Source organism: Papio anubis, chromosome 20, assembly GCF_008728515.1.
Source record: "Papio anubis isolate 15944 chromosome 20, Panubis1.0, whole genome shotgun sequence".
Classification (NCBI taxonomy): Eukaryota; Metazoa; Chordata; class Mammalia; order Primates; family Cercopithecidae; genus Papio; species Papio anubis.
Window position 1 is genome coordinate 26,845,291 of NC_044995.1, and position 21,751 is coordinate 26,867,041.

The 21,751-nt window shown below is 47.9% G+C and overlaps 1 protein-coding gene across 2 annotated transcripts in view; it reads right to left on the reverse strand.

The window, feature by feature from the left end:
- Positions 1 to 316: 316 nt before the first annotated feature.
- The window catches only part of VSTM2B (V-set and transmembrane domain containing 2B), a 37,940-nt gene continuing 16,505 nt past the window's right edge, over positions 317 to 21,751 (reverse strand). For both annotated transcript variants that reach the window (XM_009194053.3, XM_003915265.5), the window contains one exon: positions 317 to 1,022. In XM_009194053.3, the coding sequence (XP_009192317.1) occupies positions 934 to 1,022 (89 nt within the window). In that variant the 3' untranslated portion in view covers positions 317 to 933. The remainder of the gene's footprint in view (positions 1,023 to 21,751) is intronic.

Consider the following 21,751-nt stretch of genomic DNA (forward strand, 5'->3'; position numbering starts at 1 on the left):
ATGATTCATTGAAACCAAGTGGGAAGGAGTGGTTCTTGACTTATTTCACACCTCCTCCTGGCGATCTCCTTTCCTTCAGGACCCAGGCTGGGGGCTGGTCTCACTGCCGCCTCCATGAGGTGCCCTGTCCCTAAGGGAGGCTGGGCAGGTGCTCCCATCTGCTCAGCGTGGTCTCAGCCAGGTGCCCTGGGCTGTCCTCCACGTCGGGTGACACCCAGCCAAAAGTGCAGCTGGCGTCAGAGCACAGGAGGGGACGGCAGGCAGCCAAGCTGCAGTGGGCACCAACGCTTGACATTCATACATGGCTGTAGAAAGGTTATTTCAAAGTTGTTTTTTATTCAACTGTTCTTCAGCAATATACAATACAATTTATAAACAAGTGTCTGACCTTGTTTCCAATCTTTATTTAAAAATAAATATTATTGACAGTGAATTTTAATTATGATAAGATGTCTTTTTTTTTTAATCAAAATGCCTCAAAAGAAATAATTTAATAAAAAAGAAAAGCCCCCAAAGAAAAAAAGTAAATAAAAAAAATCCTAAACACAATAATCTACTAAAAATATTTCGCTTTGTCAAAAGGCTTTGACCCCAACATTTGTACATATTATCCTAAAGATAACTGCTCAACAGTTCGTGCAAAATGAAGACTTGGAGGGAAAGTGTAGAAAATAAAACTACATTGAAGTAGAGAATTCACTGATTCCCATGCAGACTGCATGGGCCAAACTCCAAATTATTTGGAAACTAGATGCATTATTTTAGGTGTTCTACATTTGTGTAACTTCCCCAAAAATATGATTTATTTATTTTCCATGTGGACTTTTTCATGCGTCTCTCAGTCTCTCTGTGTCCATTCAGCGACGTGGTCCTCACCGAGGGCCCTGGGCAGGTCATGTGTGGCCTCTGAGATGCTCGGGTTGGCCCTGTCTGTCAATGTCCCACCAGCAGGTGCAGGAACTTATGCAGAGCTAACAGAAGCAGGGACAAGAGCGGGTCTGTGGTGGAGCTACGGCCGGTGCCTGCAGGGGATGAGAAAACAGGCAAGGTTAACAGCTGAGTCACAAGAACCTAGGAGCTTACAGCAGACCAGGGACAGTGAGGCTTCCCCAGGCCGGGGCGGCTCACACTCAGCACCCAGCTGGAGGCTGGTGCATGTGGCTGCCTTGGTTTAATGACAAAGCATTTTGTTGCTGCAGTTTGTAATTTACGGACCATACACTTTAGGATCCTAGTGAGATCAGACACAAGCGCCTGGCCTGAAGTGGGGTGTGAGAGCTCTAATGTCCAAGTCATTACCTTATTTTAACAAAAAGATGATATGAGCTGGGCATGGTAGCTTACGCCTGTAATCCCAACACTTTGGGAAGCTGAGGCTGGAGGATCACTTGAGCCCAGGAGCTTGAGACCAGCCTGGGCAACATAGTGAGACCCCATCACAACAAAAAATAAAAAATTAGCTCTGTGTGATGGTATGCACCTGTATTCCCAGCTGCTTGGAAGGCTGGATTACTTGAGCCCAAGAGTTGGAGGCTGCAGAGAGCTGTGATCGCACCACTGCACTCCAGCCTGGGAGACAGAGTGAGACTCTGTCTCAAAAAAAAAAAAAGAAAAAAAAAAGACAATATGCTTCCTTCTCCCCAAATACACGCTGCAAAATGTCCTCATAATTTCCGGCCCTGCTTGTCCTCCTCCTCCACGAAGGCTACATGATTGCACACAATTCCGTCCCTTGTGCATCCCAGCATCACCTCCACAGCCCTGCCTAAACTGCACAGCTTTGCACTCCCATGCACCCTGTCTCGGGCATCCTGATGCTGCTGTGTGTAAGTCTTTTTTCCACAGCAACCTTGTCTGTCCACCCTTTGGGTTGCAGTGTGGAGCTGAGAAATCGCAGGTTGGTGGAGACGAGTGGGCTGGGGTCTTTCAGGAACGACCCCAGCAACATCTGGGTCACTCCCACCTGTCTCTCCAATATGATCATAACCTGGCCCCTGGCCTGCCATGGATGCTGTAACACCTGTGCCTCACCCTGCTTCACCTGGGTTCCCCGCCTGGCTCCCCGTTGGTCTTTAGGGTCTTCATCTGTTGTAAGGCCTCCCATGCAACTGGGGAAAGCCCACCCATAAACCCTGGGCTTCTCACCTGGAAAGTGGGATGCTCCAGCCGGGGTTATGAGAGGAGCAAGTGTGGAAGCACCCTACATGCTCCTTGGTGCCGCCAAAACCACAGGGGCACCCCATTGCTACTTGCTTAGAGTCAGCGGCATGAGTGGATGCGGTTTCCAGCCCTGCCCTGCTCACTTGCACCATCGGGAGGCCTGTCTCCTCCTTTCTCTTGACTTCATCAGCTGGGCTGCAGCCCCGTGCCTGTGAGGAGGGGTGCGGGAGACCCTACCCTGTGTCAGTTTTCGTAGTGCAGAGGGCTCGGCTGCTTTCACTCCGTCACTGCAGCCAGGATGGCTGGTTCCCTCCAGCCTTAATAAACAGAGACTTGAGGCTTCCCTGACAAGGCTGGGCCTGAATGCACAGCTCTCCTCTCTCCAGGTAGCAGCACCCTTAGTCCTTCCTATCCAAGGTGTCTCCTGCTCGTTAATTCTCCCTGCTCTGGCCATAGCAGTCTGTGTCATGGAGTTCATGTCCGGGCCCCCATCATCCTCTTTTTGCAGAAAGAGGAGGCTGCACAAATCATCTGGCCTGAAACTCCGGGATTCCACCTGACCACTGTGGGAAACACAGGCTGTGTTCAAACATCTGAATGCAAAGTGGGTGGTGCTGTCCGAGGGACAGGTGAATTGTCCACAGACCATCACTTCTGCACACAGTTCTGGGGCCTGGGTAAGAAGTATTAGGACCCCAAAACTCCAGGTGTGCAGACCTTCCTCTCCAGATCTTTATGCGGCAGGCAGACGTCCCTCCTGGCCCTCCTGCAGCACAGCTCAGGCTGGTGTTCTGCCTCTGGGCCCCTTTAGTGGGAAGAATCATCCTGTGGTTGTCACTGCGAAGACTCCAATTTGCTCTCATTCCTTGCTGTTAGGCATCACTGGGAAGGACGAGGGGTGGAAGCGGTGATGGATGAGTTGATGGATGCCCAGGTGACTGGGTGGAGTTCACCGAGGCTCGGGTGTGTGGAAAGTGGGGATCCAGACAGGAGATCAGAATACTGCCTCCCGGGTACTTCACCCACAGCCAGACTGGGCCCACGGTCCTCACAGATCTCCTGGCTCTGATTTAATTTATTAATTGATTAAGATGGAATTTTGCTCTTGTTGCCCAGGCTGGAGTGCAATGGTGCAGTCTCAGCTCACTGCAACCTCTGCCTGCTGGGTTCAAGCAATTATCCTGCCTCAGCTTCCCGAGTAGCTGGGATTACAGGCGCCCCATACCATGCTCAGCTAAGTTTTTGTATTTTTAGTAGACATGGGGTTTCACCATGTTGGCCAGGCTTGCCTCGAACCCCTAACCTCAGGTGATCCACCTGCCTCAGCCTCCCAAAGTGCTGGAATTACAGGTGTGAGCCACCACCCCTGGCCTTTTTAATTTTTTTGAGATGGAGTCTCACTCTGTCACCCAAGTTGGAGTGCAGTGGCGTGACCTCGGCTCACTGCAACCTCTGCCTCCCAGGTTCAAGTGATGCTCCTGCCTCAGCCTCTCGAGCAGCTGGGATTACAGGTACCTGCCACCATGCTTGGCTAATTTTTGTATTTTTAGTAGAGATGGAATTTCATAATGTTGCCCAGGCTGGTCTCAAACTTCTGAACTCACTTCGACCTCCCAAAGTTCTGGGATTATAGGTGTGAGCCACCGTGCCCGGCCCCTGTCTCTGATCTTTAGGCTTCTGTAAATCCTGACACGAAGGCAGGTGCAGGTGAGACAGAAATAATCCACAAGAGGTGTTTAAAGGTGGATGCACCTGTGCATGGAACTCCAGACACTCAGGATATGCAGCAGCAGGGGAAATGGCTAACAGGAGGGTGAGCCTGGCAACGTTAACCTTGCCTGGTGCCTCATGGGACCGTTGGCATGGAGATTTCAGGAGACATTTAAGATTGCCTCTAAGTACTCCCAACTAGTCATTGGCACTATCACAGCCTCACCTACTAATGTTTAAAAGGTTTTAAATTGCAAGGTTTTCAAAACACTGTTGATTGAAATAACCAGCCTGCCACTCTGTGCTGGGCCAGGGTGGAGGCTGCAGTGGCAGTGGGGCTGCAGTGTTGGCTCTTGGAGGCTGATGCCTGGGGAGGGTTCACCCAGGGCCTGCTGTGTCTCTGCTGGTGGATGTCTGCACGGTGGCCAGGGTTTGGCTCCTGGATGACACTTCATTCTCTCCCTGGCCCAGCACTGATGTTGGGGTGGGAGGGAACCAAGAGAAGTGGGATGGTGCAGTGGGCTGGCACTGGAGAGATGGGCTTCCAAGCCTAGTCCTGTTTCCAGCTTGCTATGTGACCCTGGGCAACATTCTTCACCTCATAAAATGGGATGTGCATAGCTCCATAAATTAATATGTGCATGGCATGTCTCACTGGGCGGGGGTCCAGATTAAGCAATATCATAGTGGTTGATTGCAAAAATGGCTACAAGTCCCCCTTCCCCATCCCAGCATCCCTATCATAGTGCCCTCCCACACTGACTCTGGGCTTGGCCACATGACTTGCTTTTGCTGATGGAACATTATCGGGTGTGAAGTGAGCAAAGGCCTGAAAAGTGCTTGTGCACTGAGGTTTGCCCTCTCTCTTGTGGCTCCTGGAACCCATTGTCACATGAACAAGCCTGGGCCAGCCTGCTGCAGGATAAGAGCCATGAGAAGTCCTAGTGGATGTCCCTCTAAACGAACCAGGCCTCAATTGAATTAGCAGCTGATTATAGGTGCATGATTGAGCCCAACAGACCAGCAGAAGAACTGCCCAACTGAGCCCAGCCCAAATTGCTGAGCCAGACTCCTGAGCTAAAAACGGCTATGGTGTTCTGCCAAAGCCACTGAGTTTTGGGGTCCTTCATTATGTATCAAAAGCTAACAATACAAGCATGTAAACAACAGCGCCTCAAACAGAGTCAAGTGCCATGCAAAGAGATGTTACAGAAAAGGGTGACATAGCTTCTTCTCTAAAAGGATTGGAGAATGATCTTTCTCAGGTTGTAGATTTCCTTCTCTCAAGAAGAAAATTTTCCAAGCTAGAACCAGCAGGGCAAATTATCTCCTCAATTACCTACTTATTTATTTGTTTAAAATATTATTATACTTTAGGTTCTGGGATACATGTGCAGAATGTGCAATTTTGTTGCATAGGTATACACGTACCATGGTGGTTTGCTGCACCCATCAACCTGTCACCTACATTAGGTGTTTATACTAATGTTATCCCTTTCCTAGCCTCTCAACCCCCAATAGGCCCCAGTGTGTGATGTTCCCCTCCCTGTGTCCATGTGTTCTCATTGTTCAACTCCCACTTATGAATGAGAACATGCAGTGTTTGGTTTTCTGTTCCTGTGTTAATTTGCTGAGAATGATGATTTCCAGCTTAATCCATGTCCCTGCAAAGGACATGAACTCGTCCTTTTTATAGCTGCATAGTATTCCATGGTGTATATGTGCCACATTTTCTTTTTCTTTTCTTTTTTTTTTTTGAAATGGAGTCTTGCTCTGTCACCCAGGCTAGAGTGCCATGGCGCAATCTTGGCTCACTGGCTCCCGGGTTCACACCCTTCTCCTGCCTCAGCCTCCCAAGAAGCTGGGACTACAGGCGCCTGCCACCATGCCTGGCTAATTTTCTGTATTTTTTTTAGTAGAGACAGGGTTTCACCATGTTAGCCAGGATGGTCTTGATCTCCTGACCTCGTGATCCACCTGCCTCGGCCTCCCAAAGTGCCAGGATTACAGGCGTGAGCCACCGTGCCCGACCTGCCACATTTTCTTTATACAGTTTATCATTGATGGGGATTTGGGCTGGTTCCAAGTCTTTGTTATTATGAACAGTGCTGCAATACACATACGTATGCATGTGTCTTTATAGTAGAATGATTTATAATCCTTTGGGTATATACCCAGTAATGAGATTGCTGGGCCAAATGGTATTTCTGGTTCTAGATCCTTGAGGAATTGCCACACTGTCTTTCACAATGGTTGAGCTAATTTACACTCCCATCAACAGTGTAAAAGCGTTCCTATTTCTCCATATCCTCTCCAGCATCTGTTGTTTCCTGACTTTTTAATGATTGCCATTCTAACTGGTATGAGATGGTATCTCATTGTGGTTTTATTTTTATGTTTCTTTTTTAAACATTTTTATTTTATTTCATGTTCTGGGACACTTGTGCACAATGTGCAGGTTTATTACATAGGTAAACATGTGCCATGGTGGTTTGCTGCACCTATCAACTCATCACCTAGGTACTAAGCCCCACATGCATTAACTATTTATCCTGATGCTTTCCCTCCCAACCTCCCCATCGACAGGCCCCAGTGTGTGTTGTTCCTCTCCCTGTGTCCATGTGTTCTCATTGTTCAGCTCCTACTTATTAGTGAGAACATGTGGTGTTTGGTTTTCTGTTCTTGTATTAGTTTCCTGAGGATAATGGCTTCCAGCTCCATCCATGTCCCTGTAAAGGACATGATCTCATTCCTTTTTATGGGTGCATAGTATTCCATGGTGTATACATACCACATTTTCTTTATCCAGTCTACGGGCGTTTGGGTTGATTCCATGTCTTTGCTATTGTGAACAGTACTGCAGTGAACACATGTGTGCATGTATCTTTATAATAGAACGATTTATATTCCTTTGGGTAAATACCCAGTAATGGGATTGCTGGCTCAAATGATGTTTCTTGTTCTAGGTCTTTGAGGAATCACCACACTGTCTTTCAAAATGGTTGAACTAATTTACATTCCCACCAACACTGTAAAAACATTCCTATTTCACCACAGCCTTTCCAGCATCTGTTGTTTCTTGACTTTTTAATAATTACCATTCTGACTGGCGTGAGATGGTGTCTCATTGTGAATTTGATTTGCATTTCTGTAATGATCAGTGATGTTGAGCTTTATATATACATATATATATATATATACACACACACACGTTTGTTGGCTGCATAAATGTTTTCTTTTGAGAAGTGTCTGTTCATGTCCTTGCCCACTCTTTAATTAGTTTTTTTCTTGTAAATTTGTTTAAGTTCCTTGTAGTTTCTGGATATCAGACCTTTGTCAGATGGATAGATTGCAAAAATTTTCTCCCATTCTATAGGTTGCCTGTTCACTCTTGACTTATAGTTTCTTTTTGTTGTGCAGAAGTTTCAGTTTAATTAGATCCATTTGTCACCTTGCTTCTGTTGCAATTGCTTTTGACGCTTTCGACATGAAATCTTTGCCTGTGCCTATGTCCCAAATGGTATTGCCTAGATTTTCTTCTGGGTTTTTATAGTTTTGGGTTTTACATTTAAGTCTTTTTTTAAGATGGAGTTTTGCTCTTGTTGCCCAGGCTGGAGTGCAATGGCACCATCTCAGCTCACTGCAACTTCTGCCTCCTGGGTTCAAGCAATTCTCCTGCCTCAGTGCCCTGAGTAGCTCGGATTACAGGCATCCACCACCACACCTGGCTAATTTTTTGTATTTTGAGGAGAGATGGGGTTTCACCATGTTGGCCAGGTTGGTCTCGAACTACTGACCTCAGGTGATCCACCCACCTCGGCCTCCCAAAGTGCTGGATTACAGGCATCAGCCACCGCACCCACCTTACATTTAAGTCTTTAATCCATCTTGAGTTAATTATTGTATAAGGTATAAGGAAGAGGTCCAGTTTCAGTTTTCTGCATATGGCTAGCCAGTTTTTCCAGCACCATTTATTAAATAGGGAATCCTTTCCCCATTGCTTGTTTTTGTCAGGTTTGTGAAAGATCAGATGGTTGCAGATGTGTGTCTCATTTATTTCTGGGTTCTCTATTCTGTTCCATTGTTCTACGTGACTGTTTTTGTGCCATGCTGCTTGGTCACCATAGCCCTGTAGTATAGTTTGAAGTCAGGTAGCATGATGCCTCCAGCTTTGTTCTTTTTGCTTAGGATTGTCTTGGCTATATGGACTCTTTTTGGGTTCCATATGAATTTTAAAACAGTTTTTTATAATTCTGTGAAGATGTCAATGGTAGTTTAATGGGAATGGCACTGAATCTATAAATTGCTTTGGGTAGTAAGGCCATTTTCACAACACTGATTCTTCCTATCCATGAGCATGGAGTGTTTTTCCATTTGTTTGTGTTCTCTCTCATTTCCTTGAGCAGTGGTTTGTAGTTCTCTTTGAAGAGATCCTTCACTTCCCTTGTCAGCTGTATTCTTAGGTATTTGATTCTCTTTGAAGCAATTGTGAACAGAAGTTCATTCATGATTTGGCTCTATTTTTGTCTACTGTTGCTTGTGTAACACAGGAATATTTGTGATTTTTGCACAGTGATTTTGTATCCTGAGACTGCTAAAGTTGCTTATCAGCTTAAGTAGCTTTTTGGCTGAGACAATGGGGTGTTCTAGATATAGAATCATGTCATCTGCAAACAGAGACAGTTCAATTTCCTCTTTTCCTGTTTGAATACGCTTTCTTTCTTTCTCTTCCCTGATTGTCCTGGCCAGAACTTCCAATACTATGTTGAATAGGAGTGGTGAGAGAGGGCATCCTTTTCTTGTGCTGGTTTTCAAGGGGAATACTTTCAGCTTTTGCCCATTCTGTAGAGATTGGCTGTAGGTTTGTCATAAATGGCTTTCATTATTTTGAGGTATGTTCCATTAATACCTGGTTAATTGAGAGTTTTTAACATGAAGTGATGTTGAATTTTATCGAAGGCCTTTTCTATGTCTATTGAGATAATCATGTGGTTTTTGTCTTTCGTTCTGTTTAGAATTGTGTTTCTTGCATCCCAGGGATGAAGCTGACTGGATTGTGGTGAATAAGCTTTTTGATGTGCTGCTAAATTCGGTCTGCCAGTATTTTATTGAGTATTTTTGCATTGATGTTCATCAGGGATATTGGCTTGAAGTTTTCGTTTTCTTTTTTTGTATCTCTGCCAGATTTTGGTATCAGGATGACGCTGGCCTCATAAAATGAGTTAGGGAGAAGTCCTTCCTTTTCAACCGTTTGGAATAGTTTCAGAAGAAATGGTAACAGCTCCTCTTTGTACTTCTGGTAAAATTCAGCTGTAAATCCATCTGGTTCCAGGCTTCTGTTGGCTGGTAGGCTATTTATTACTGCCTCAATTTCAAAACTTATTACTGGTCTATTCAGGGATTCAACTTCTTCCTGGTTCAGTCTTGGGAGGTTATACATATCCAGGAATTTTTTCGTTTCTTCTAGAGTTTTTAGTTTATTTGCATAGAGGTGTTTACAGTATTCTCTGATTGTTGTTTGTATTTCTGTGGGGTCAGTAGTGATATTCCCTTTATCATTTTTTATTGTTTCTATTTGATTCTTCTTTCTTTTCATCTTTATTAGTCTAGCTAGCAGTCTATCTATTTTATTAATTTTTTCAAAAAACCAGCTCCTGGATTCATTAATTTTTTGAAGGATTTTTCGTGTCTCTATTTCCTTTAGTTCCACTCTGATTTTGGTTAACTGTTTATTTTCTTTTACTAGCTTTGGAGTTTGTTTGATCTTGGTTCTCTAGTTCTTTTAGTTGTGATGCTAGGGTGTCAATTTGAGATCTTTCTAGCTTTTTGATGTGGGCATTTAGTGCTATAATTTTCCCTTTTAACACTGCTTCAGGTGCATCCCAGAAATTTTGGTACATTGTCCCTGTTCTCATTGATTTCAGATAACTTCTTGATTTCTGCCTTAATTTCATTATCTACTCAGGAGTCATTCAGGAGCAAGTTGTTCAATTTCCATATAGTTGTGTGGTTTTGAGTTTCTTAATTTTGAGTTCTAATTAGATTGCACTGTAGTCTGAGAGAATGTTATAATCTCAGTTCTTTTGCATTTGCTGAGGGGTGTTTTACTTCCAATTTTGTGATCAATTTTGGAGTAAGTGCCAGGTGTCACCAAGAAGAATGTATATTCTGTAGTTTTTGGGTGGAGACTTCTGTAGCTATATATCAAGTCCACTTAATTCAGAGCTGAGTTCAAGTCCTAAATAGCCTTGTTAATTTTCTGTCTCAATGGTCTAATATTGACAATGGGGTGTTAAAGTCTCCCACTACTATTGTGTGGGAGTCTAAGTCTCTTTGTAGGTCTCTAAGAACTCATTTTATGAATCTGGGTTGTCCTGTATTGGGTGCACATATATTTAGGATAGTTAGCTCTTCTTGTTGAATTGATCCTTTTATCATTATATATGCCCTTCTTTGTCTTTTTTGATCTTTGTTGGCTTAAAGTCTACTTTGTCAGAAACTAGAATTGCAACCCCTGCTTTTTTCTGCTTTCCATTTGCTTGGTAAATTTTCCTCTATCCCTTTATTTTGAGCTTATGTGTGTCTTCACATGTGAGATGGGTCTCTTGAATACAGCACACCAATGGGTCCTGACTCCTTATCAGCTTGCCATTCTGTGTCTTTTAATTGGGGCATTTAGAGCTTTTACATTTAAAGTTAATATTGTATGTGATCATTTGATCCTGTCATCATGATGCTAGTTGGTTATTTTGCAGACTTGTTGACGTAGTTGCTTCATAGTGTCATTGGTCTTTGTACTTCAGTGTGTTTTTGCAGTGGCTGACAACAGTTTTTCCTTTCCATATTTAGTGCTTCCTTCAGGAGCTCTTGCAAGGCAGGCCTGGTGGTGACAAATTCCCTTAGCATTTGCTTGTCTGAAAAGGATTTTATTTCTTCTTCGCTTATAAAGTTTAGTTTGGCTGGATATGACATTCTGTGTTGGAAATTCTTTTAAGAATGTTGAACATTGGCCCCAATTTCTTCTGGCTTATAGGGTTTCTGCTGACAGGTCCGCCATTAGTATAATGGGCTTCCCTTTGTAGGTGATCTGGCCTATCTCTCTGACTGCCCTTAACATTTTTTCCTTCATTTCAACCTTGGAGAATCTGACGATTATGTGTCTTGGGGTTGATCTTCTCATGGAGTATATTTCTGGGGTTCTCTGAGTTTCCTGAATTTGAATGTTGGCCTGTCTTGCTAGGTTGGGGAAGTTCTCGTGAATGATATCGTGAAGTGTGTTTTCCAACTTGGTTCTGTTCTCCCCATCTCTTTCAGGCACTTCAATCAGTTGTAGGTTTGGTCTTTCTACATAATCCCATAGTTCTTGGAGGTTTTGTTCATTTCTTTTCAGTCTTTTTTCTCTAATCTGGTCTGCCTGTCTTATTTCAGTGAGATAGTCTTCAAGCTCTGAAATTCTTTTCCCCGCTTGGTCAGTTCAGCTATTGACATTTGTGATTGTATTGTCAAGTTCTTGTGTTGTGTTTCTCAGCTCTGTCAGGTCATTTCTGTTCCTCTCTAAACTGGTTATTCTGGTTAACAGCTCCTGTAATGTTTTCTCATGTTTCTTAGTATAGCAAAGTTTGTTACTACCCACCTTCTGAAGCCTACTTCTGTCAATTCAACCATCTCAGCCTCTGCCCCATTCTGTGCTCTTGTTGGAGAGGTGTTGAGATCATTTGGAGGAGAAGAAGCACTCTGGCTTTCTGAGTTTTCAGTGTTTTTTCATTGATTCTCATCTTTGTGAGTTTATGTAGCTTCAATCTTTGAGGCTGCTGGCCTTTGGATGGGGTTTTCTTGCTGGGACTTTTTTTGTTGATGCTGTTGTTGTTGTTGCTGCTTTCTGTTTGTTTGTTTTTGTTTTAACAGTCAGGCCTCACTTCTGTAGGGCTTCTGTGGTTTGCTGGGGGTCCACTCCAGACCCTATTCACCTGCGTTTCTCCCACACCTGGAGGTGTCACCAGTGGAGGCTGCAGAACAGCAGAAATGGCTGCCTGCTCCTTCCTCTGGGATCTCCATCTCAGAGGGGCACCAACCTGATGCCAGCATGAATGCTCCTGTATGAAGTGTCTGGTGACCCCTGTTGTGGGGGGTCTCGGTCAGCAGGCATGGGATCTGGTACTGCTTAATGAAACACTTTGGCTACCCCTTGGCAGAGGGGGTGCGCTATGCTGGGGGAGGGGATCCCACTTGTCCAGACTACCCAGATTCCTCAGAGCCAGCAGGGGAAAAGACTAAGTCTGCTGATCTGTGGAGACTGCGGCCGCCCCTCCCCCTAGGGGCTCAGTCCCAGGGAGATCAGAGCTCTGTCAGTATAGCCCTGGCTGTAGCTGCTGAAATTCCTACAGGGGAGCCCCACCCAGTGAGGATGGAGGGTCAGGGTCGGGCCTAAAGGGGCAGTCTGACCGTGATCTGCCACAGCCGCTGTGCTGCACTGTGGGAAATTCCTCCTAGGTCCAAACCACCTAGTCTCCCCAGCATTGGGAGGGGAAAAACAGCAGACTGGAACTGCAGCAATGGCTGTCGCCCTTCCCCCTGGGACCTCAGCCATCTTAGGCAGCAGGCAGCCTCAGTGATGACAGCTGCCCCTTCCCCCCAGAACTCAGTAGTCTTAGGCAGTCTCTAGCTGAGTGGCGTGCTTGGGACCCAAGGCCCTGGAGGCATGGGCTCACGAGGGAGATCTCCTGATCCATGGGTTGCAGAGATCTGTGGAAACAGCATGGTTTTCTGGGTACGGTAGCATGATCACTCACTGCCTCCCTTGGCTGGTGGTGGGTGCTCCCCTTGCCCCATATGGCTCCCAGGTGGGCCACCACATTACCCTGCTTTTCCTTGCTTTCCACGGGTCTTGCCAACGACCTAGTCAGTCCCAGTGAGAGAACCCGGATACCCCAGTTGCTGGTGCAGGATTCCTCAACCACTTATTTTGAGACATCCCTGGATCTTTGGCAAAAGAAGGACCTAGGATTTGCAATCTTTTACTACCTGATTCATCAGACATATAAACAATTTAGGTTTCCCAAATGAATCGAGGCACACCAAGGAAGACTGGCTTCCAGGCTGGCCCTGAGTAAGTGGGGTCTATACATCAGCAATGGTTCAGAGCTCTGGAGTCTTGCAGCCCTGTGTCCACCTGCTCCCCAGGCATTGCCTCCCTTTCCAAATGTGACACAAGACCCACAGAGGTGAACGATGTTGCCCAGGGTCACATTGTCTGTTCCACTGTCTAGCACTTGGCCTCTGCTGTCCATTGCTGTCCAGAATGGCAGGTCCCAGGCCCAAATTGACCCTCCAAGGCAGGGCCCAGAGGGTGCGTTCTGCTCAGCTGAGGTAGGATCTCATTCCTATCCCTGTAGCCTCTTTTTTTAATACGGTGTGGAGACATCTGTGTTCCTGGGGGCTGTGTGCTGAGCAGGCTGGCTGGCTTGCAGGCTGATGCATTGATTGGATGCTAATGGTTTCTTTATCTATTCCCTCCTGTCCTAAGGAGTACCAGGAATAGCGCTGGAGCATGTGGAACTTTGTCATGATTAAGCTGCAAAATCAGACTGCTTGAGAGGTGAGGGAAGCCCTCTGATGGAACACTAGCTGACTCATTCCTTATATTAAGCAAGTATCATCATTTTGCTAATCACTCTTCTTAAAGGAACCAAAGCTTCTTTGGCTCAAGATTAAGATAGCAATTAAGATATTAATTTTTATCATTCAGATAGTGAGCAGGATAAAAGACACGCTGGAACCATTTGGAAGAGATGCTCAAAGAACACAACAGGCATCTCTACTTCCCCCTGCCCCTTACCCCATCATAAGCACACTAAAAGTGCCAGCCCAGCAGCTTCTGACCGGGAAATTCCTCTTTTCAATTTATCAAGCAAAAGCAGAATTCCAAATCCCTGCCAGAAAGCAGTATGACAGCTCTCAAGTCATTTTAAGCCTTGTGATAAAAGTAAAGGTGAAGGTTCCTCCAGGCCGTCGTCTGACCCAAACTCTGCCCAAGCCTGTGAGTTAGCTTCCTGGAGAGTGGGGAGAAGGGCTGGTAATCCCCATATTGACTGGGACTTCCATAGGCATGGAGTGTCTGGTCTATGCTGTAGAACGGAGTGCAGAGGGGGCCACTCCTACCCTGTGGGCATTGGGATCATGGTGAGGGGCTCCCAGCTTACCAGTCTGCACAGCTAGTCAGGGCAGCCACTGCTGTCCGTGTTTCTAGAAGTACGGATGGCTTCCCTCTGCTTTTGGGGTCATATGGGCCCCGGCTGTGGTCTGCGGCCCTTGTCCTGTGGCTGTGGCTTAGAAGAGAGCTGCAGCCCTCTCCACTGGAAATGAGAGTCTTTGGGCCTGGCTAGGTCCTTTGCCCCCCCTGCAAACCTGCTGGTGGCCTGGGAGCTGCAGCTGGGGTCAGGGGTTTGCAAACAGTGCTGTTTTTGTTTTGTTTAGTTTTGTTTTTGTTTTTTCAGGTTTGAGAAGAGTAAGTAAAATGAAGACACATTTGAGGCCTGGCTCTACACACAAAAACGGACAACAGGCTGGTCTGGCTCTTGCAGCCTGGCTAAGTAGAGGCTCATTTCATAGGCTGATGCTGTAATGCTTCTCCTGTCTTTCACTTGCTCTGTCCAGTATTGCACAGAATATTCACACATTGAGTGCAGGCAGCCACTAGAGAAGAGCTAGTTCAAGGGAAGACATGGTCATCTTCAGACAAAGCCATTCCAACAGTAAGCTTGGCTATTCTACCATGAGGACAACCATGGAGGTCTGACGGACAGGCCCCTCTTCTGTCAAGCAGATCAAGGTCACTTGCGTCTGTTCTGCATTTTGTGCCGTCATAGCACATTGATTGATTGATTGATTGACAGGGTCTCGTTCTGTCACCCAGGCGGTAGTACAGTAGTGCAACCATAGCTCACTGCAGCCTCCAACTCCCAGGCTCAAGTGATCCTCCTGTCTCAGCCTCTTGAGTAGCTGGGACTACAGGCACACGCCACCATGCCCAGCTAATTTGAAAATTTTTTTGGTAACAATGGAGTCTTGCTATGTTGCCCAGGCTGCTCTTAAACTCCTGGCCTCAAGTGATACTCCCACCTTGGCCTCCCAAAGTGTTGGGATTATAGGTGAGAACCATCACTCGTGGCTTATAACAGATCTTTAGTCAGAACAAGGGCTTCTTGGCTAGAAAGGTTAGAGAACCAAGCTGAGGGTCCTGGATAGGGGCCCCTGAAACAAGAGGGCTGTCCCCAAGGGGCAATAATGGCCTTGATGGGCTGGACTTGAACATCCATTTAGCCATGGGGACACTGGCCTGTCTGCCTGGGGCAGCTGGGAGCAGACCTGCTCTTCCCGATTCCCCATCACCTGCCCTGGGGCCCACTCAGGAGTACAGCAGAAGGCCATGCCCCAGCTGAAGGAGGCTCCATCTCTGAGTTTCCTGGGGTGCAGGGTACAACGAGTTTCTCTGGGTTTGCAGGGGCTTGTGGAATGAGAATAGGAGAGAGCATTTAGTAGCCATCCTGGCTACAGTCAAACCCCATCCTTTTCTCTCTGGGGAGATGTATATGGTCCAGATGCCAAGGCCAGGGTCAGGGCCAGCATTAGGGCCAGCAAGTGTCTCCTGGGACAGCACTGGGGCCAGTGTCAGGGGTCTCCTGGGGCAGCACTGGGGCCGGCGTCAGGGGTCTGCTGGGGCAGCATTGCGGGCAGCGTTGGGGACAGTGTCGGGGCTCCCCCAGAGACTAGCCTTTCACTCTTCTTCGCTATTTCCCTGCCTGCCCCACTCCCTGATTTCCTGGTTACAAAACGCTGTATTCTACAGAGTCCAGGGACAAGGTAAAGGCACCAAGTGGCCACCTGAGGGCTGTCTGGTTTGCAGAAGGGTCGAGTTTGGTGCACGCAGAGTCTTACAAATTGTAAATTATAATCTGGCATGTACAAATTGGGAGACTTCTACATAAAAGCAGAGGTTCAGGTATTTCCTAGAAAGGCCCCACAACCAGCAACCCCGGGCCTGCTTTTCCACCAAGCTACAGGACGCTGGGGCGGGCAGGGGCTGGCTGCTCCTCCCAGCAGAAATCCTTCCCCTCATCCTTCCCTGCTAGCCCCCAGCCTGGGCCCAGGGTGAGCTGCCAGTCCCATCCCCGCCTCCTGTGCAGTTGGGCCCCTTTTGCTCAGCCAACCTGGCCCTTCATGGGTGCCTGAATTCGCACTTTATGTGCCAGGCCTGGCGCAGGACCCAGGAGGCTTGGCTTGCATCCTATCTTTGTCCCTATGCAATTGTGTGGTCATGCACGCCCCTTCCTTCATGTCGGGGGCTGGCTCTCCTCGCTCCCACATTCCCGGCTTCCTGATGGGGCCCCTGAGCCTGACCCACCCTGCGAGCGTCTGGTAGGATCTCCCAGGCCCTGCTGAGAACCTGACTCCCAGCTCTTCTCTGGATGCAGCACTGGCCCAGCCTGCTGCAAGGTGAGAACCTCTGCCACCTTGCAAGGAGGCTGCCTCCCTTGTTGACATTTTTTGAAAGCCTCTTCATGGATATTTATTCAAAGGGAGTCAGCAAGGAATAATTGAGCACTAACGGAGTTCAGATAGAATCAGTTTCTGCCATAAAATTAATGTGTACTGTAACTGGGGCAGAAGCGAGGGGTCACTGATACAGTTGGGCTTTAAAGGAAATCGAGATACTTTAAAGAAAAGTCCAGTGTGGGGTGTGGACCTGCGAGAGCAGACAAGATGTGCACCTGTCCTCCTGCCCTGTCCCTCGCTCCCAGGCCCTGGGCAGTCAGCACTGGGTTTGCAGACAAGCTGTCCTCCTGGGGGTGACGTCATATCCCCTGGGGATGATGCCCAGATGGCTGCCTCCGTGTCCAGGCTGTGGAAGGAGCCGGAGCACTCCTGGGCGAATGTGGCCGGACTGCCTGTTCCCTGCCTGTTTTAGCCATTCCCTACTGTGCCCTCTCTCCCCTGCCATAGCCCCAGTTGAGGCCTCCACCATGCCCAATGACAGCAGTGGCCCCTAAAGCACTTTCTTACCTTCATAACCTCCCATGCCCCACTCCGTCCTTCAGACGTACCTGGATACTCTCCCTGAGGTGTAGAACTTTTGATGACTGCCCTCTGCCCATGGGAGAAAGAGCCACTGCCTGAGTGCCACAGTTGTGGTTTCTCCATAATCCTCCATCCCCCCACTTCACTCTGGCCACTCCCCTGCTGCAGCCATGTGCTCTGGTTCCCTGCAAGCATCTCCAGACTGACCCCACAGACTGACTAGCCCCCTACTTTTCCTTTGTCCTGATGCTGCCTCCTCCAGGCAGCCCTCCCTGAGCACCCAGACACAGAGGGCTTGGCACAAATGTCTGTGCTATTTGTTTAGGTGCCTCTGCCTTCTTCTCTTCCACTACCCCATAGGTGCCTTCCTCACATGTCCTACCTCTGTTCGTGGAGGAAGCCCACGCGTGAGAGGGCTGGCCTAGGGCCTCCCTCTCTCCTCAGCCCCGAGCAAGCAGCCCCACCCATAGCCAGGACATGGCAATTGCCTGGTGTTGCAACTGACGACCTCCAGCTGAGAGCAGACGGCAGGGACCAGACCAGTCAAGCAGACAGAACCTAGCACCTTTAGGACAATGAGGCAAAGGTTGCCAGCACTTATTAGGGCCAGATACTGCAGCAAGTAGGTGACCTACATTAAATTTTATCCTTGTAAGGGCAGGAGTTACTTTTACCCCTATTTTATAGTTGGGGAAACAGGTCCAGGGAGATGAAGTGATTTACCCCAGGCCTGGAGTTGCCAGATAAAAAACAGGACACTCCATTGAATTTGAATTTCAGAAAAACAGTGGATACTTTTTAGTACAAGTATGTCCCAAATATTGCATGGAACACACTTGCGTTAAGATGTTACTGGTGGTTTATCTGAAATTCAAATTTAACGAGGTGTCCTATATTTTTATTTGCTAAATCTGGCAGCCCAACCAAGGCCACATTGAGATAAACAGCAGGGCTGGGACTCGCATCCAGGCAGTCTGGCCCCTGTGCACACCTAACCACCGCCACACACACCACCTCTCCGGCCCAAAGAGCCGGAACTCTCCTTCCCTAAGAATGCCTCAGCCCGACCCCGGCCCCTGGCTATTTGCAAGGGAAGGAGAATGGGGATGATATTTTTTCCTGAATGTTAACATTCATGGTGGCTTTTAAATGTGGCCAACTTTGTCGCCACCTCCTCTCCAGTTTTCCACCTCTTTTGAGATAATATCTTGTCTCCAATGGCCCTTTAATGACGTCACTTAAAGTGGATGGCAAGCAGGCCTTTTCTCTGCGGTTGGGCAGCTGCTGTCAGAGGGGGCCACTGGCGGGCCTGACTGCAGTGAGCACCGGGGAGCTCCCCATCAGGGACGGTGAGGCTGCCTCCCTGAGCATGGGGCCCATTCCTCACCTGAAGGGCCCTTGTCCCATCTGGATTGCTAACCTTCGAGGCTGTGAGATGCTAACAGGCACACAATTCTCAGTGCCCCCAGCTGCACTCGGTCCCTGCAAGAGAATTTTCCCCTTTATCCCTCTCAGCAGCCTTAGGAGATAGAAGCCACTTTCCCCTTTTATAGGTAAGGTCCAGAGAGTTTGAGTGACTTGCCTGGGTAGGTGGTAGAAGGTTATCTCCAGTGACTCTCTGGGACCTATGAATGAGTCCAGGTTCCTTAGCCAGCTGGAAGCCCTTTCACCCAGTGGACGGTGCTGCCTTGCCTGTCTCCATACTCTTTTGAGTGCCTTGAGCTCCAGGTAAACGGGGCTCCCGTGCTGGGGGCTGCATGCACCCAGACTCTCCTGCTTTCAGGCCTTTGCTCAGTCTGTTCCCTTTGCTAGACTCCCTTCCTGATCCTCTCTGGCTCTCTCGAGCTCACCCATCCTCTCTGGCTTATCCCAGAGGCCCCCACAAGGGGACTCCAACACAGCTCTGAATCCATCTACTTCCTGCCCCTGCCATTACCCCACACCCACCCTGCCCTGGCCCTCCAACCCTCCCCTTTACCGCATCAGCTCTCACCTGGGCGGGGGCAGCAGCTCCTGACAGGCTGTCCTGCATCCACTGACCCCCCGCAAGCCAGTCACCGACACCCCAGCACTCTAACGTGGCTGCCCGGAATGCCCTCTTCTTTTCTTTTCTTTTTTTAAACTTTTATTTTAGAATCAGGGAGTACATGTGCAGGTTGGTTCTACCAAAAAGACGCCTGCACCTGTTAGTTCATCACAGCACTCACTATTCACAATAGCAAAGACATGGGACCAACCTAGGTGCCCATCAATGGCGGGTTGGATAAAGAAAATGTGGTGCATATATATCATGGAATACTATGCAGCCAGAAAAAAGAGCCAGATCATGTCCTTTGCAGCAACAGAGTGCTCTTTTCTTTTCTTTTTTGAGATGGAGTTTCACTCTTGTCGCCCAGGCTGGAGTGCAATGGCATGATTTTGGCTCACTGCAACCTCTGCCTCCCGGGTTCAGGTGATTCTCCTGCCTCAGCCTCCTGAGTAGGTAGGGTTACAGGCATGCGCCACCAGGCCCAGCTAATTTTTGTATTTCTAGTAGAGACGGGGTTTCACCATGTTGGCCTGGCTGGTCTTGAACTCCTGACCTCAGGTGATCTACCTGCCTCGGCCTCCCAAAGTGCTGGGATTGCAGGCGTGAACCACCACGCCTGACCCAGAGTGCTCTTTGCAAATGCAAAGCACAAATTCCTCCTGCTCCCCAAGTTCCCGGTAGTGTCTGTCTCAGGTTGAAGACCTAACTCCTCTGACCTGACTACCCCTCTGCCCGCACCCCTGCCTGCCTCCCAGTGCCATCATGAATCCACCCTGCCGACCCCCGGGGATCTCCCATTCACTCATTTCCGTCCTCCTCAGACCATGGGTCTCCTTCAGACAGCGGGCCTTCCCTGAGCCAGTCTGGAGGCTCCCTTTGTCTTACAGGCTGCAAGCCAAGCTCCATTTCTTCGGGGCTGTATGTGGATGGCCGTAGTGTGTTACCATCTGACCCCTGTCTTCTCTGCTAGAAGGTGTGCCTGAGAGAGTGAAGACCATGGCTGTGTCAGCTGCATATGTCCTCATCACCCGGCACACTGCCCGTACCCTGAGAGGCTCATAAAATATTTGTTGAATGAATGAATGAATGAAAGTCTTTCTTAGACATCCCAGCTGGTCTAACCATCCATAATGCACCAGACATTGGGCCAGGTCCTTCAAAGGTGGCCTTGTATTTTTAACCTTCAGATACAAGGTGGGGCTGAGAGGCCTGTCTCAAGTTCCCTCTGGGGAGCCCAGGGCTGCCACAGTGACCTTGACCTGACCTTCCAGATGCCCAACACTGCCAGCACACATGTCTTTGTCTAACTTTTTCTCGAGATCATTTCACCAATTCACCTTCATTTTCCTTTTATACCAATTTGTTCATTAAAAACTTTTCATTCTATTATGCCGCATTCAGTTTTACAAGTCACTTCAAATTCTTCCCTTAGAAGGTAGCATATATGTGAAAACTATTTGTATATTTAATATAATGTACATATATATTGGTAATAGATACCCACATGAGAACTATATAAGCTGCTTTTAAATCTTTTAGAGCAGTAGAACCCTATTTTCAACTAATGGCTGCATGGGACCCCAATATGTAAAACCATTAGAAGCAGAATGGCTCTGGTTGAAGTTGGGGTGGGGCTCCTGGGGTTCCAAGGAGCATAGTTTGGGAATCACTCACCCTAGGCTCTCTAAAAGCCCCTTCAAGATCTAAAACTCTGGGACTTGTGAATGCTAGAGTGCTGCTGTGCCCATTATGCAGATGGCAGAGCTGGGAGATCTGTCCGTATTTTGAATGAGTGGAGCCCGCCCCTCCTTGAAGTCTCCTATACTAGCCTCATTTAAACCCCAGTTGTCTGGGGGTACCTCGCCTCCCTGCTACAATCTTCCCAACCTTGGAGCCAGGGTGTACCTTGGATCTCCTGGGTCCGGCAAATAGTGGGTAGTCAATTAATGCTTGCTCAAGGAAGGCTGCTCACTGTATGGGTCCAGGCTTCAGCTCCTTGTCCTGCACAGTGGAACTTGGCCTTGCTGGGCAAAGGCAGGGATGGTGGAGCATGGCTTGAGGTTGGGGAGGAGGCTGTAGGTCCCTCCAGCCAGCACACACAGGACCTAAGAGCAGTCCTTTCCCATTACAACCCGCCTTTGGGTTCCACCTCAGTGACACCTGGATATTTCTTTCTGTTTCACAGTGAGGACTTTTCTTTAGAAACGCAATTTAACCAAAAAGGTTAACATATTTTAATTGCCCAGGGATAGTGCTCTGAAAATTCTATAACATGTGCTCATTAAATGAAATTAGCACAGAGGAGCTGCCCGGGATATGTCACGCATTAAAATATGACGCTGTAGAATAGAATGCATTATGAATTATTGCCTGGTGTATTTTTGTTACATTAGTCTTTAATGTGAATACAGTTGTTTGTCTGCCCACCTGGAGATGGGATTTTTTAAATGCCTGAAAAAACATATCTACATTAATTTGTCCATGGACAAGAATCAGCAAATCTGGGCCAGGCTGCATCCGCCAGAGTACCCAGTGCCCAGCAGAGGGAGGAGGTCTGCTGTTCCCGTCCCTGAAGGCTGAGGGGTTAGGGTAGCTGAAGCAGGCTGGGGCTGGCTGTGTCCACTCACTCTGGCCATCCTTCCTGTCTATGTTCAATGGCCTAGGGACCGCAGGCAGAAGCATGGAATGGCATGGAATTCTGGGCCCTACCACCCCCTGGAGACTTTTTTCCTATGGCCTCCTTCCTGGAAGACATGACTTGAGTGTGCAGTGTTCAGT